The sequence below is a fragment of the Rhizophagus irregularis genome, chromosome 10 (assembly GCF_026210795.1).
Source record: "Rhizophagus irregularis chromosome 10, complete sequence".
In the NCBI taxonomy this organism is placed as follows: Eukaryota; Fungi; Glomeromycota; class Glomeromycetes; order Glomerales; family Glomeraceae; genus Rhizophagus; species Rhizophagus irregularis.
The window spans coordinates 787,412-805,721 of NC_089438.1; the positions used below are offsets into that span (position 1 = coordinate 787,412).

The 18,310-nt window shown below is 24.3% G+C and overlaps 3 protein-coding genes across 3 annotated transcripts; all 3 read right to left on the reverse strand.

Annotated features, from left to right (window-relative positions):
• Window positions 1-569: 569 nt before the first annotated feature.
• Window positions 570-2,492, reverse strand: OCT59_001718 (uncharacterized protein; the record flags this gene model as incomplete). The annotated part of the gene is made up of 6 exons (XM_066144027.1): window positions 2,330-2,492; window positions 1,767-2,243; window positions 892-1,666; window positions 801-821; window positions 697-732; window positions 570-613 (listed from the first exon to the last, which is right to left on the reverse strand). The coding sequence occupies exons 1-6, from the start codon at window positions 2,405-2,407 to the stop codon at window positions 570-572; spliced, it is 1,431 nt and encodes a 476-aa protein (XP_065995229.1). The 5' UTR covers window positions 2,408-2,492.
• Window positions 2,493-4,234: 1,742 nt separating this feature from the next.
• Window positions 4,235-6,056, reverse strand: OCT59_001719 (uncharacterized protein; the record flags this gene model as incomplete). Its single annotated transcript, XM_066144028.1, has 6 exons — window positions 4,235-4,278; window positions 4,355-4,390; window positions 4,468-4,488; window positions 4,562-5,339; window positions 5,437-5,916; window positions 6,003-6,056. The coding sequence occupies 6 exons, from the start codon at window positions 6,054-6,056 to the stop codon at window positions 4,235-4,237; spliced, it is 1,413 nt and encodes a 470-aa protein (XP_065995230.1).
• Window positions 6,057-13,526: 7,470 nt separating this feature from the next.
• OCT59_001720 (uncharacterized protein) lies at window positions 13,527-14,226 on the reverse strand (the record flags this gene model as incomplete). The annotated part of the gene is made up of 4 exons (XM_025323389.2): window positions 13,527-13,570; window positions 13,648-13,683; window positions 13,754-13,774; window positions 13,845-14,226. The coding sequence occupies 4 exons, from the start codon at window positions 14,224-14,226 to the stop codon at window positions 13,527-13,529; spliced, it is 483 nt and encodes a 160-aa protein (XP_025187356.2).
• Between the last annotated feature and the right edge of the window lie 4,084 nt (window positions 14,227-18,310).

Genomic DNA, 18,310 nt, shown 5'->3' on the forward strand with positions numbered 1-18,310 from the left:
GAAATGCCATTTTTATACACGTTTTTTGATTGGTGTCGATAAATATAGGGTTAACTAATTGATAGTTGATTCTTAAAAATTCTCTCAAGCTCAGTATTTCTTTTTTAGCTTTCGATATACGGTTTTGTTTGTTTGTTATCTTTTCTTTTAACGATAACAGTACTTAGAATTTGTTTAAACTTTGAATTTATTTTCACTTTCATCTTCTTTGATTTTCTTTCACTTTAATAAGACAATTTAAGACATCAAGCTTGCTTCAAATTTTACCTTTACTCATGAAATCATTTAAAACTAATGTTTGCTAATAATAAATAAATCTTTGTAAGTTATCCGAAATATTATTACTCAGATAATAATACTATCTAACAATAATTCTGGCTAATTTATAACTATTTGTTTATTAAACTTGTTAATTAAATTTGACTTAAAATAATGTAGTTAATGTCATTTTATAATCCTGATTTTTTATCAAATACATTTAAAATTTTTTAACCAATATACTATACATAAAAAGATAATCTAATAACGTTAATTAGTTAAACTAATTTCTCCGATTCAAAAAGAAAATTTCATTCAATATTATTTTCATCATCTTGATTCATTTCATTAAGATCTATAAAATAAATAAAATAAATAAATATATATATATATATATAAGTATTGATAAAATAAAACATTAAAGAATAAATTTCTTACCTGATTCGTCTAATTGGCAATCAAAACCTTCTGAAACTATAAATCAATTAAATTAATAAAATTAACTTATTGATTATATAAATACCAATATAAAAATTACTTACATAATGTTGATTGAATTGCACCTATTGTAAATTATACAATAATTAGCAACATAAATATATTTTTCATTAAAAAGTAATTAAATTAAATTACCTGAATTTACTGGTTCTGGAAGATTTTTGAAATTTAAAAGTCTACTAGTATATATTGCTTGTGGATGTGTTTGAATGTTATTAGATCTTTTTTCACTTGTTCTGTTTAATTTGATCTTATCATCATATTCATCAGCATCAGCAAGTTGCACTTCCTTAAGTTCTTGATACAATTCTTTGGCAGTTGGTCTATTTTCTGCTTTAGCATCCCAACATTTAGTAATCAAATCTGCAAGTGATTTTGGTGTAAATTTAAAAATATTTGGTCTAAGTCCTTTACATATTTTAATAGCTAAAGCATGACTATGAGGAATATTATTATAAGGAGTTTCTTCAGATATATATTCATTCATCATTATTCCAAATGAATAAATATCAGATGCTTTTGTATATTGATGTCCACGTAAAACTTCTGGTGCCATATAAGGTAATACTCCATAAATTCCTTGTTGTTTAATTGATTGCTTTTCATTATTAGCTGGTTGACACATTCCTAAATCACTTATATATGGCCAAGAACCATCATACAATATATTGCCTGAATGAAAATCTTTATGAATTTTTCCAGCATTATGAATATCTAAAAGTCCACTTGCAATTCGCTCTAATTTACTAATTTTTAAACCATAATTTAATTCATTATTCATATAATAATTTCTCAAATTTCCATTTTCACAATATTCTAAAACCATCATATAATCTTTGGTATTTGGATCTTGAGTTATTCCATAACATTGAATAACATCATAAAGATAAATCTGAAGATGAGATTTAATCTAATAAAAATAATGAAAAGTGAAAAATTTTTAATAAATATATAAATAATACATAAATAAAATCAAGTAAATAGATTACATTTCTTATTTTAATTATTACCTCATTTAAAAATTCTGTACTTATACAAGAAGAATTATCCAAACTTTTTAATGCAACTTTTCTGCTCTGCCATTTCCATTTTTGATTTTCAATATCCCAAGAATCAATATTTCCTTCAGGCCATTCAGCTGAATATATTTTACCAAATCCACCTCTGGTAATATAAGTAATATCTTTAAAATTTTCAAAAGGTATCCATTCAAGATTTTTTTTATAGTGCACAGCATTAAGTTGTGATTGTTGTATAAATTCATCAATATCTTTATTTCCACTAGTCCAATTTTTAAAGTTATCCTTAAATCTTTTAGCATTACAAGGTTGACACCATTTTCTTCCTGTGCCAGGTTCATTACATTCTCCACATATTCCATATACTTGTTTTCTTTTTTCTAAGTCATTCATATAAACTACTTTTCTATCTGACTCTTCCATTAATTTAATAGTTGAATCTATAGTAGAATTTGTAATGACATGTTCCTTTTATAATAAATTAATTAAAAAAAAACTATCACTATTTAAAAAATAATGTTATTAATAATAATGATAAAGTGAACTGTTTTTACCTGATATTCATAATTATCTTCGGATTCCTTCCACAAACTTTCAAGATTTTTTTTAGAATTCATTTTGGATATTTCCATACGATTTGGGTTGTATATATATAGATTGCAATTTATCTATTAAATTCAAAGATAACAAATAACGTTACTTTAATAAATGAAGCGTAAAAAAAAAAAAGAACGGAGTTCGGGTAAATTTATTCGCAAATAAACTCTTGTGCAACATGTGTACCATTCATTAAAAATTTCTATAAATAGTATAGTACAAACATGGGTTACAATTGATCGGCATATAAATGAAGTTTAATAATATCATTATATAAATTTTAGCAAACAATTTTAGTTAATTTATTATTATCAAAGCATAATATTGACTAGAAATAATGAAACACATTTGCGAAAATTTTTTAAAGTTAATAATTTCTAACCCAATCCTGCAATAATAAATAAACTACTTTTACTTAACGTTAAATGAAATCATTATATTACTTAGTAGACATTGAAAAGAATGGCTGGACTTTTCTTTGAATATAAAATCATAAAATTAAATTGGATGATTTAGTTATTAATTATTATCATGTAAAAAATTGCTTTACTTAAATGAGTCATCGTTATAAATTTCGTTATCATGTGACTTTTGTCGATCTGAACCAGTATCCGGTATAATTAATTTGGTCTAGAACTATCAGAATTAATACAAAATTTTGAAATAATATGTTAACTCTGGCCAAAATTCATGACATACGCAACATTCGCAACATTTATTTTAATTTTTATTTTTAAAAATGATGACAAGGACAGAATATTATACAGCATTATTTATTTTTATTTTTATTTATTTTACTTAGAAAGGCGAACAATATGGTTAAATTATATTACATGAGATATTTGAGGTTTTATCCGTATTGAAACACTATTTCTGTGCATACTAATAAATGCAAAATATCAATTTATATATATTGTTACATCAAAATTTGAAGAATTTATTATAGTAAATGACTTGAATTGTAATTAATTTACAATGATAAAATGATTCATAAGCGTAATACTATAAACTTAATATAAAAAATTAAAAAATGATATTTCCAATTAGTATTTAATGTAAAATCCACGACTTGAAAAGAGTATAAAAAAGATTTTATTTACGTAAAATAGTAAAAATGAAACAATAAACGTATATTATTAATTCTTTTAAGTAATATTTGAAAAATTATAATTAGTAAAAGTTTGTGTGAAGATTGTATTTTAACATGCATATTAATATAAATATTCCTATTATTAAGAGTATTTTTTTAAAAAATTAAATCTATAAAGAACTTGTAGTATTTCTTATAATAAGGAAATAAAAGTTAAATTCTCGTAATTATCACATAAAATTATTAGTTAATATCATTTTATTTTGTTTTAACAATCTTAAAACTTTGTTGTGATAATCAAATTTTCACAATTCTTAGATGCTGCGCTACATTTTTCGGTTCAATAGTCGTTTATGCAAAAGCTTTGCTGATGTTAGACATTATTTATAAAAAAAATTATTTATAATTATAGAGTATCTACTTAATTTGATTGATCATATACCTAAAAATAAAAAAAAAAAATTTTATTTTGTTTAGTCCGAAGGAATATTTATCGTACTGCATTAGTAAATTTGTTTTATCCAGTTTATTTCGGTAAGATGAATACCAGTGCGTGGTGTAGGGTCGACCACCTGTGTGGTGTATGGTGATATTTGGCAGTAACTAATTTATAATCATGACTTTTTATTAACAATTTAAATTTTATCTTTAACCAATGTACCATACATAAAATACATAAAAAGATAATTTAATAATGTTATTTAGTTAGGGAACGTCGTCGGGCTGGTAGTGTAGTCACTTAAACTAATTTCTCTGATTCAAAAAGAAAACTTCATTCAATATTATTTTCATCATCTTGATTCATTTCATTAAGATCTATAAAATAAATAAATATACATATATATATATATAAGTATTGATAAAATAAAACATTAAAGAATAAATATCTTACCTGATTCATCTAATTGGCAATCAAAACCTTCTGAAGCTATAAATCAATTAAATTAATATTAATAAATTAACTTATTGATTATATAAATACCAATAAATATAATAATTACTTACATAATGTTGATTGAATTGCACCTATTATTGGAAATTATACAATAATTAGAAACATAAATATATTTTTCATTAAAAAGTAATTAAATTAAATTACCTGAATTTACTGGTTCTGGAAGATTTTTAAAATTTAAAAGTCTACTAGTATATATTGCTTGTGGATGTGTTTGAATGTTATTAGATCTTTTTTCACTTGTTCTGTTTAATTTGATTTTATCATCATATTCATCAGCATCAGCAAGTTTCACTTCCTTAAGTTCTTGATACAATTCTTTGGCAGTTGGTCTATTTTCTGCTTTAGCATCCCAACATTTAGTAATCAAATCTGCAAGTAATTTTGGTGTATATTTAAAAATATTTGGTCTGAGTCCTTTACATATTTTAATAGCTAAAGCATGATTATGAGGAATATTATTATAAGGAGTTTCTTCAGATATATATTCATTCATCATTATTCCAAATGAATAAATATCAGATGCTTTTGTATATTGAAATCCACGTAAAACTTCTGGTGCCATATAAGGTAATACTCCATAAATTCCTTCTTGTTTAACTGATTGCTTTTCATTATTTGCTGGTTGGCACATTCCTAAATCACTTATATATGGATAACCACCGGAACTATATAATATATTGCCTGAATGAAAATCTTTATGAATTTTTCCAGCATTATGAATATCTAAAAGTCCACTTGCAATTCGCTCTAATTTACTAATTTTTAAACCATAATTTAATTCATTATTCATATAATAATTTCTCAAATTTCCATTTTCACAATATTCTAAAACCATCATATAATCTTTGGTATTTGGATCTTGAGTTATCCCATAACATTGAATAACATCATAAAGATAAATCTGAAGATGAGATTTAATCTAATAAAAATAATGAAAAGTGAAAAATTTTTAATAAATATATAAATAATACATAAATAAAATCAAGTAAATAGATTACATTACTAATTTTAATTACCTCATTTAAGAATTCTGTACTTATACAAGAAGAATTATCCAAACTTTTTAATGCAACTTTTCTGCTATACCTTCTCCATTTTTGATTTTCAATATCCCAAGAACCAATACATCCTTCAGGCCATTCAGCCGAATAAATTTTACCAAATCCACCTTTGGTAATATAAGTAATATCTTCAAAATTTTCAAAAGGTATCCATTCAAGATATTTTTTATAGTACACAGCATTAAGTTGTGATTGTTGTATAAATTCATCAATATGATCTTTATTTCCACTAGTCCAATTTTTAAAATTATCCTTAAATCTTTTAGCATTACAAGGTTGGCACCATTCTTCTCCTGTGCCAGGTTCATTACATTCCCCACATATTCCATATACTTGTTTTCTTTTTTCTAAGTCATTCATATAAACTACTTTATATTTTGCCTCTTCTATTAATTCAGTAGTTGAATCTATAGTAGAATTTGTAATGACATGCTCCTTTTATAATAAATAATTAAAAAAAAAACTATTACTATTTAAAAAATAATGTTATTAATAATAATGATAAAGTGAACTGCTTTTACCTGATATTCACTGGAATACCTCCATAAACTTTTAAGATTTTCTTTAGAATTCATTTTAGATATTTCCATACGATTGGGATTGTATATATAAGATTGCAATCTATTTATTAAATTCAAAGATAACAAATAACGTTACTTTAATAAATGAAGCGTAAAAAAAAAAAAAAAAAGTAACGGAGTTCGGGTAAATTTATTCACAAATAAACTCTTGTGCAACATGTATAACATTCATTAAAAATTTCTATAAATAACTAGGGTAATTTGGTATTGTTAGTGAGTTATAATATAATTATTGCATTATTCAGTAATTATTTATATATATTTTAAGTAATATAATAGGGTTTATATTAAAAAGTTGATTTGTATTTTGTATATTTATCAAATAATAAATTTTATGGTTTATTTTGAGTTTATTAGTTTTATTAAAGAAATATTATATTTAATGATCAAAATGAATTAATCCTGTAACATGTTAAATGAAGATAAATATAAATATAATAGTTTGTATTGATTTTAATAAAATATTAGATATGATGATGATGTTAAGTATACGTCAAGGTTGCATGGGATGATCTCCCTCCTGAATATTATCGAAAATTAATTGATAGTATGCCTCAGAGGGTCAATGCTGTTATTTTCGCGAATGGATATAGATTTAATTATTAAATTTTTGTAAAATTCAATAAAGGAAGGCGTAATGAACATGTTAAATTTTTATTTTCATTTTATAAAACATATAAAAATTTTTTAATTTTGAAAAGTGGCCGGATCATTTAGGCCACCATCTGTATGTAACATGATCTGTCCATGTTATTTGATTGGCGGTCGGGTCATATTATACACAATTCTTTATTGCTAATATAATTTTCCGGTTAATGAAATTTTAATCACTCTTTTTACAAAAAAACTTAGTTTGTATTAATAATAATTTTTCTATTCCCATCCTCTTGGAATGAATGATGCAGCTATCCAGTTATTTCCAGTTTTTGTAATTACAAATTTTTTTTAAATGAATATTATTCCTTTTTCAGTCAAAGCCAATTTTTTTTCCATCATTGTAATTCTTTTATTTATTTAGTGTTTTTAATATTTTTTTTATTACTATAAAAATTTGTTTTTAAATTTTCTATTAATAAAATAGTGGCAAAAAAAAAATAATAAAAATTGATATGAAAATATAGAAACATAATATGGACGAAATTATATTTATTTTGTAAAAGATATTTTGTGATGTGATTTTAACATGATTTATATAAAGAAAAAAACTCCATTAATCCATTTATATTTTGAAACAATAAAATGATATATCTTTTTTTTATACTGTATATTCATACTGTATGCTTATAAAAAAATAAAATCTCCATATTTTTTAATATTCCACATTTTAAAGTACTTAATTAAATTCATATATTTATTATTAAATTCAAATAATAGAATAGCATCTGTTTTTTAATACTAATATATTTCATTAATTTATAATGTTTCATACATTGCATTTATTTATTAAGTTTCATTTATTCACATTTATTGTTAACCTTTGTATACATGCAATTTACTTTATATATACTGCCTATTATCAGAATAAGTATGTTAATTATGTAATCATTTATGAACTTAATAAATAAACGCGTTAAAAAAAGAATCAGAATAAGTAAAAATTGGCAAAAAATTGGATAGCCAATTTTTGGCTACATCTGTCCAATTTGTGACTTTTACAGCCGATTTCATAAATCATTAGTGTATTACCAATATAAAAATGTAGATTCCATAATCCATATACAATTTTTTTGTATGGTAAAAAATAAAGAAAAATTTATATTGTAATATTAAATTTAATTTTAAATAATAATGCTTTATTAAGTAATATTAAATAAAAATTTAAATTTTAAAAATACATTAAAGAATGTAAATTTATTTGCAATTCAGTATAGTATGATCATAAAAAATATAAATTACTCCACTGCATTTTCATGAAAATTGGATTTTGACTGCTAAACAACTTTTAATTAATAAAAGAAGTCGATTTCCTTTGACCAAAATGTTCAAAATACGTTCTGAAGTGACAAAACAGAAAAAATAAAATTCATGAATGAGTACCGTTGTGAAAAACGTGAATAACCCTTCAAGTATTAACTGTACCTTCATGAAAATTAATATCCAAGCAGATTATGACCCACTGAAAAACTTTTAATTAATATAAGAAGTCAATTTACTTTGACTAAAATGCTCAAAATACGCTCTGAAGTGACAAAACGGAAAAAATAAAATTCGTGAATGAGTACCGTTGTGAAAAACGTGTATAACCCTTCAAGTATTAACTGTACCTTCATGTAAACTAATATTCAAACAGATTATAACTCGCTGAACAACTTTCAATTAATATAAGAAGTCGATTTACTTTGACTAAAGTGCTCAAAATACGCTCTGAAGTGACAAAATGGAAAAAATAAAATTCGTGAATGAGTACCGTTGTGAAAAACGTGAATAACTCTTCAAATATTAACTGTACCTTCATGAAAACCAATATTCGAACAGATTATTACTCGCTGAACAACTTTCAATTAATATAAGAAGTCGATTTACTTTGACTAAAGTGCCGAAAATACGCTCTAAAGTGATAAAACAGAAAAAATAAAATTCCATTGTGAAAAACGTGAATAACCCTTCAAGTATTAACTGTACCTTCATGAAAATTAATATCCAAGCAGATTTGACCCGCCAAAAAACTTTCAATTAATATAAGAAGTCGATTTACTTTGACTAAACTGCCCAAAATACGCTCTGAAGGTAAAAAAAATTTGTAACTTAGTACTATCATGTAAAAATGTAAATAACTCCAAAAATATTAACTGTGCTTTCATGTAGATTAATATCTTAACAGCTTCAAACTTGCTGAACTACTTTTAATTAAAGAGCAAGATTTACTTTGGCCAAAATGCTCAAACCATAATTTGAAATATGTGTAAACAAACTATAATATTTGTTTATATTTAAATTCTGAGTTATTTAATTTAAATATGTTTGTGTTTATATTTAAGGAAAAAAAATAAAATTTTACTTCTATTTTATTAGGTTTTTGTAAATGAAAAGACAAAAAAATAATCAGCTGAAAAAATAAAAAAATTCTTTGTTAATAACCGTAATACATGATCACATGTTGCAATATTAAAATCGGAAATCCTATATTTAAATTGGTAATACGTATTACATATATGACCGATAGGCCAAATTATATCTCCTGCTATTACAATTGTAAAATAATATTAAAATTATGAATAAATTAAAAGTTTTTCTAATTTGAAAAATGCAAATCTTTCTGAATTACTCAAATTTTCAAATCTGTTTATTATAGTATAATCAATAGTTAATTTTCACTGCAAAATCTCCTAGGAATGGATAAATAAATACATATAAAATTTACTACCCAGTAAGGTTTTTTTGGATGGTTCTAACCTCTACTTATTATTTATTTTATTTATTTTATTTTTTTTATAGAGAGAAATTGTCATAATACATGTATTATTTTAAAATTAACATTTTAAAAATTAAATTGAAAAACTATAATTTATTAATTAACAATAAAATGTTTTTTGTTAAAATTATTTAAAAATTTTTTAAATTATAGCGAAAATGCTACAACAGTAAATAATATTATAATAGCGAAATTGATCAGCAAACAAATGAAAACATGCAAATATTGAATGATGTCTCAATTTAACAGGTATTTTCAGTGGCACAGGAAGAGTTTTTGCGAAAAGTTGGCATTAGAAGTTTTTTTCATTGTCATTGACATTGACATTGACATTGACATTGACATTGACATTGACATTGACATTGTCACTGACATTGACATTGTCATTGTCATTTACATATAAAGTTATATAAGATTAATTTGAGAGTTTTTTACCAAAAAGGAAATTTTTTTATAAAAAGAGAAATGATTTTCAATTTCGAGGCAATTCAGCAGGTGTTTTAATAACAAATTGAGAAATGATTTCCATAGAAAATCTCGTGACAAAATTTATAATAAATTTAAAAATAAATGATCAACAAATGATCAACAAAATTGTTACTAGTTTTATAAAAAACGCCCAATAATATCTTTTTATTGTTTTAATATAGTATAAACCTGGTTACAACTAATTGATCGGCATAAATGAAAGCAATCATAGATTAAAAATTTTCGCAAATGGGTATTCTAGTCAATATTATGCTTTGATAATAATAATTTATCTAAAATTATTTACTAAATTATATAATGACATTATTAAAGTTAATAATTTCTAACCCAACCCTGTAATAAATAAACTACTTTACTAAATGAAATCATCTTAATAAGCATTGAAAAGTACTAGTCTAATCGTAGATCATTATTAATTGTAGTATTAAATAAAAAAATTTTATTTATTTATTAATATTGCGAATATTGCGTACTATTACATATGACGTAATGCGTCAAAAATATCAAAGATATTTACGCAATAATTGTTTATCTAAAATAAAATTACTGAATGGCTGGACTTTTCTTAGAATATAAAATCATAATTAAATTGGATGATTTAATTATTAATTATCATGTAAAAAATTGCTTTACTTAAATGAGTCATTATAAATTTCGTTATCATATGACTTTTGTCGATCTGAACCAGTATCCGGTATAATTAATTTGGTCTGGAACTATCAGAATCAATACAAAATTTTAAAATAATATGTTAACTCTGGCCGAAATTCGCAACATTTGCAACATATTTTATTTTAATTTTTATTTTTAAAATGATGACAAGGTCAGAGTAGTGTACAACATTATTTATTTTTATTTTTATTTATTTTTACTTTAGTAAGGCGAACAATCTGGTTAAATTATACGGTTAATTATACAATAAATTTATTCAAAGCTGGAATTATATTGCATGAGATATTTAAGGTTTTATCCGTATTGAAATTCTACTTCTTTCTATGCATACTAATAAATGCAACATATCAATTTATATACATCATTACATCAAAATTTGAAGAATTTATTATAGTAAATGACTTGAATTGTAATTAATTTACAATGATAAAATGATTCATAAGCGTAATTCTATAAACTTTATATAAAATTAAAAAATGATGGTATTTAATGTAAAATCCATGACTTGAAAATAGTATAAAAAAATTTTAATTACGTAAAATAGTAAAAATGAAACAATAAACGTATATTATTAATTCTTTTAAGTAATATTTGAAAAATTATTATTAGTAAAAGTTGTGTGAAGATTGTATTTTAAAATAAATATTCCTATTATTAAGAGTATTTTTTTAAAAAAAATTAAATCTATAAAGAACTTGTAGTATTTCTTATAATAAGGAAATAAAAAGTTAAATTCTCGTAATTATCACATAAAATTAATAGTTAATATCATTTTATTTTGTTTTAACAACCTTAAAACTTTGTTGTGATAATCAAATTTTCACAATTCTTAGATGCTGCGCTACATTTTTCAGTTCAATAGTCATTTATGCAAAAGCTTTTCTGATGTTAGACATTACTTATAAAAAAAACTATTTATATTTATAGAGTATCTACTTAATTTGATTGATCATATATATAATCTTTAAAAAGATAAAAAATTTTTATTCTGTTCAGTCTAAAGGAATATTTACTGTACTGCATTACTAGTAAATTAGCTTATCCCGGTATTTTGACCCTGTCACAAACATCACTTTATTTCCTTTTTTAATACGAGCCACTGAAATATATTAATGTCGTATAATTTAGTTGTACCCATGTCATTACACAAATACCAAAAAAGCCTGGAGAACTTAAACGGTTTCCGTTTTCCTAGTCTTATAAAATTGTGACGGCTTATAAGTAAGAAAGAAATTATGATGTATAACCCAATTAGCCACCCTATTATGTCTATTGAGATAATATTGAAAGTTCATGGTTAAAACTTTTGTCTATGTCTAATATTAATTTATTTGATTACAGTATTGAAGAAACCATGCAAATTTATCAACATCAATCTTTGATCAATTAACATTAATTGACGATCCGCGAGTCAACTAGAGAAATTACATATAAAATTTGACGCAGATCATATACTAATTTGTCGTAATACGCTGACTTTAATGATTTCTGATGTGACAAAAACTATAAGCATAGTTTACTAAAAATAACCCAAAAAACAATAAAGTAAATGTCACACTTTTATTTTTCAAAGCCACCAAGCGTAAAACTTTTTTTTGACGAAGTTTACCTTGGAAGCACGCGGCATTTACTATGTTATTAGGTAAACTAAGGTTTTAAAAGTACAAATTATGGAAATTTTTTTATATTTCACTAAAATTTCATGCATATTTGCTTTATTTTTGATATATTTTATAAGTAAACTATGCTGCAATAACTTCTAACCTGACAAATTCAAATCTTTTTCACACTCATTATACAAGTGATATGGTATGATAAAGCTAGTTTTTGTCTTTCAAATCTCAGATCTCTTAGAAATTGGACTTTTTCCAACGTTACATTATGGTTTTTTTGCATGAGATTGGTAAGAAAACTGTGGAAAACCATTTCATTAAAGCAAAATGGCGTTATTTAAACATTTGGCTAGCGAAATTCATGAACAACTCCACATTCAGAAATGCGACCTTTAATTAATAAATTTCCGTCAAATTTTATTATCGTTTTCGCTACTTGACTCGCGGATCACCAATTAATGTAAAATATTTTAAACTATGTTTGCTTTTTCATTAAATTTTTTTTTACGTGTGACATGTGCAGTTAATAGTAGTTAATTTAAAATTCTCAAATTAGATAGTTTTATTCCAAAATTTCCGATTTTTTTGAGTTAAGGAATCAAACAAAAAATTTTTGTTTAAAAATAAAAATTCATCATTATGGCGGGATAGTTCGACAGTAAATTTGTTTAATACTTTTATAAAATATTGATATATATTATTGGTCAGTCTATTAGGATCATCAGACTGATATTTTTTGTTAATGGCGAAATATTAAAGTTTTTAATATTAAATTAATTATTTTAATAAGTTTTAGCATCAAAACGTCAGTACAGACGTTTAAACTATTTTTATTTAACAGAGAAAAACAATTTCAATACAACAGACTTTTAAACTATACTTATTATTTATATATTAAACTATCATAATGATCTTTATCCGAACAACGCAATAACTATCATTTAAAGGTTTGCTTCAAATTGAGTTTCACTAGTTATTTCACTTTCTACTTCTTAGTTATATGCTGTTTTCTTACTATCTAACTGTTTCTTGCTCTTTAAGACAATTTAAGACATTGAGCTCCAGATTTTATCTTTACTCATGAAGACATTTGAAATACATAGAATAAATTATTAACAGACAAATGTTAATTCTGGCTAATTTATAACCATAATTTTTTATTAAATAACAATTTAAATTTTATTTTAATCAATATACCATATATAAAATACATAAAAAGATAATTTAGTGATGTTATTATATTTGATTAAACTAATTTCTCTGATTCAAAAGAAAACTTCATTCAATATTATTTTCATCATCTTGATTCATTTCATTAAGATCTATAAAATAAATAAACAAAATAAATATATATAAATAAGTATTGATAAAATAAAACATTAAAGAATAAATATCTTACCTGATTCATCTAATTGGCAATCAAAACCTTCTGAAACTATAATCAATTAAATTAATATTAATAAATTAACTTAATTATATAAATACCAATAAATATAATTACTTACATAATGTTGATTGAATTGCATCTATTGGAAATTATACAATAATTAGCAACATAAATATATTTTTCATTAAAAAGTAATTAAATTAAATTACCTGAATTTACTGGTTCTGGAAGATTTTTAAAATTTAAAAGTCTACTAGTATATATTGCTTGTGGATGTGTTTGAATGTTATTAGATCTTTTTTCATTTGTTCTGTTTAATTTGATTTTATCATCATATTCATTTACTTGAGATTTAGTATCACTATCATCATATCCATAATTATCCCATTTATTTAATATTTGATACAATTCTTTAGCAGTTGGTCTATTTTCTGCTTTAGCATCCCAACATTTAGTGATCAAATCTGCAAGTAATTTTGGTGTATATTTAAAAATAATTGGTCTAAGTCCTTTACATATTTTAATAGACAAAGCATAATCATGAGGAATATTATTATAAGGAGTTTCTTCAGATATATATTCATTCATCATTATTCCAAATGAATAAATATCAGATGCTTTTGTATATTGATATCCACGTAAAACTTCTGGTGCCATATAAGGTAATACTCCATAAATTCCTTCTTGTTTAACTAATTTCTTTTCATTATTTGCTGATTGGCACATTCCTAAATCACTTATCAATGGATAACCAACAGAACTATATAATATATTACCTGAATGAAAATCTTTATGAACCTTTCCAGCATTATGAATATCTAGAAGTCCTCTTACAATTTCCTTTAAATTATTAAGTTTTAAATAATAAGCTGGTTCATTATTCAGATAGTAATTTCTAAAATTTCCACTATCACAATATTTTAAAACCATCATATAATCTTTGGTATTTGGATCTTGAGTTATTCCATAACATTGAATAACATCACAAAGATAAATCTGAAGATGAGATTTAATCTAATGAAAATATTGAAAGAGAAAATTTTAATAATATGTAAATAATACACAAATAAAAATAAAAGTATATTACATTTCTTATTTTAATTACCTCATTTAAAAATTCTGTACTCATACGAGATGAATTATCCAAACTTTTTAATGCAACTTTATCAATACTACACCTTACCCAATTTTGATTTTCAATATCCCAATAATAAATATATCCTTCAGGCCATTTTGCTGAATAGATTTTACCGAATCCACCTCTGGTAATATAAGTAATATTATTAAAATTTTCAAAAGGTATCCATTCAAGATATTTACTAAGGTACACAGCATTAAGTTGTGATTGTTGTATAAATTCATCAATATTTTTATCTCCACTAGTCCAATTTTTAAAGTTATCCTTAAGTCTTTTAGCATTACAAGGTTGACACCAATACCATCCTGTGCCAGGTTCATTACATTCTCCACATATTCCATATACTTGTTTTCTTTTTTCTAAGTTATTCATATAAACTACTTTTTTATCCGACTCTTCTATTAATTCAGTAGTTGAATCTATAGTAGAATTTGTAATGACATGGACCTTTTATAATAAATAATTAAAATACTATTTAAAAAATAATGTTATTAATAATAATGATAAAGTGAACCGTTTTTACCTGATATTCACTATCGTATTCCTTCCATAAACTTTTAAGATTTTATTTTGGATATTTCCATACGATTCGGGTTGTATATATATAGATTGCAATCTATCTATCTATTAAATTCAAAAATAACAAATAACGTTACTTTAATAAATGAAGCGTAAAAAAAAAAAAAGTAACGGAGTTCGGGTAAATTTATTAGCAAATAAACTCTTGTGCAACATGTGTAACATTTATTAAAAATTTCCATAAATAGTATAGTATAAACCTGGGTTACAATTGATCGGCATAAATGAAGCAATCATAGATTAACTGGTTAAGTCACTATTTAATCATCTAGTCAATATTATATTTTAGCAATCAATTTTTTTGTTTTTATAATGGTGTAGTTAGCCGAAAAAACGGAGCCGAATTCCTGATTGCCGATCATCCAGACCCGGTTTAATTGCAGAAAATCCCCTGGAATTCCACGACGATCTACGCCTGAGCCGGGTCCACGTTGCGGCTAATAATTTTTCGGCTAACTACACCATTCAACAATAAAAGTTAATTTATTATTATCAAAGCATAATAATTTCTAACCCCAGCCCTGTAATAAATAAACTACTACTTTTACTTAAATGAAATCATTATATTACTTAATAGGCATTGAAAAGAATAGCTGGACTTTTCTTTAAATATAAAATCATTAAATTAAATTGGATGATTTAGTTATTAATTATTATCATGTAAAAATTTTTTTACTATAATTATTACATTATAAATTTCGTTATCATATGACTTTTCCCTTTTTGTCGATCCGTAGCGGAGTTGTCATGTGATACCGATGAATATGATAGTTATCATAAATTTACAAAATTTTCGATTAATTATGGGTGGAACAACGAATAAATATTTATGAAATTTTATTAGAATTAAAATCAAATAATTCATCATCGTTATACTACAGTACTATTCGAAAAAATTTTTGGATCATTAGTTAGAATGCATATTTGTAATTAACAGAAAATAAAAATGAAAATGTATTGAATAAAATTTGTAATAAAAAAGAAAATATCTTTTTTTGCATTTGACTTTAATCAGTTAAATTAAATATAGTTTGATAGATGAATTAAAAATCTATTTTCACAAGTTAAATCATTAAAACTATCGTTGATCCGTTGAAGTATGTAATTTACTTTCGAAATTGTATATAATTAAACGCGATTAAACTTTATGCCAGTAAAAACGCGACGTAAATTTCTGAAAAATTAAGAATTATTTCTTGAAAATACTGCACTGTCTTTACAGTATATAATATATATATAATATATCATAAAAAATCTTGAAAATCGCTTTATCGTGAAATTCTTTATATCACTTAGCGTTATATCGAGTTCTGACCGTCAATCAACCATGGTTTAACCGACTAAACTATCAACTTTCAAGTTTATTACTATTTTTTTTTCGTGAAATTAAAAGAAATTGCCAAATGGATGGATTCTTTTTTATAACAGAATTTGATATTTAATTCATTGTATACACATTTTTTATATTAGCATTATTTATTTTTTTTTATAGCAAAAAATTCAAGAGACTAGTCTACAATTTAATATTAGTGATTAAAATTCATCGAATAAAATTGTGACAGATCAAATCATTTTCTTACCCGCTCATTCCAAAAGACATTTTTTATATCAGCTGTTTACATTTTATTTATTTATTGACACTATATACAGATCGCACTATATAATTAACGATATCAGGTGATCTTCATTTTAATAGTGATATTTCTTGTGATTGGTTGTTATGCTAATTTGCTATCCCGGAAAGGAAGGAAAAATTTGCTAATTTGGTTAGCTCTTATGCACTAAGTATGGGGAGCATTTTTATAATATATTGATATTGATATTGATATTGAATTGATATTGATATGAATTGATATTGAATTGATATTGAGTTGAATTGATATTGAGTTGAATTGATATTGAGTTGATATTGATATCAATATTACGGACAATGGTCGTTTATATAAAAAAAAATTTTTTGATCATGATCTCCGAACTAGGGAAACGGTAAACCGTTACGTAGTCCGGAGCTCGTCACGTGATTTGTAATCATCTAGACGCTGAGAGGATAATTAGCTAAGAAATGTCACAGTCAAAGGGGGAATCAATGTATCGAGAAAAGTTTAATTAAAATATAATTTATCTGAATACAGCATAGGGTAGAAAATAATAATAAATTTAGTTGAAATAATTAGATAATTGTGTTGGCTAGTGATAAAATAAATCAATTAATGTATGAAACAATCATATTTTAATAAATAAAGAACAATTAGAACAGAACAATTTGAACGTCAAAGCCACAAAATCACAATGTCCCAAATAACAATAAAATCACACACTAATTTTTATTTTCTCACTATAAAATAAAAGATAAAAACTAAATAAGATGAATAAATTTTACTAATACAGGTATTTTGATAAGGACAAAAAAAAATCCAAGACACCGGAACATCAAGAGGCTCATCTGAGAAAAAAATATAAAATAAAAATATAAAAATGAATGATTCCACTAATCCAGAAACTATACGAAAACGAAACAAAAAAAAACAAGAGACAAATGAACAGCGATCAAAACGTCTTGCACGAGAACGAGAATTAAAACGGCAAAAAAGAGCAAGGGAAACAGAACAACAACATGAGGAGCGTCTTCAAAGTATTCGGGAAGGAAGAAAAAGGAAAAAGATGACGGAAACTAACAGTGATCGGGAAAATCGGAAAAATCGGGAAAACCAACGTAGACAAGCTGCGCGTAAACGAACCCGTAAATTAAAAAACCGAAATGTATTAAAAGGAAGAAACATCAACCAACAAACACGACAAGATCATGAAGGACGAGAAATAGAGGAAGCTTACGTGGAAAGTGATAACACGGATTCCGACTCTCATCCTACACGGAATTCAGCCACCACCACGAGCGAAGAAGAAATCAGTATGTTGCAGGATTTCCGCATAAAAATGGAGAATATACGTTATAATCTT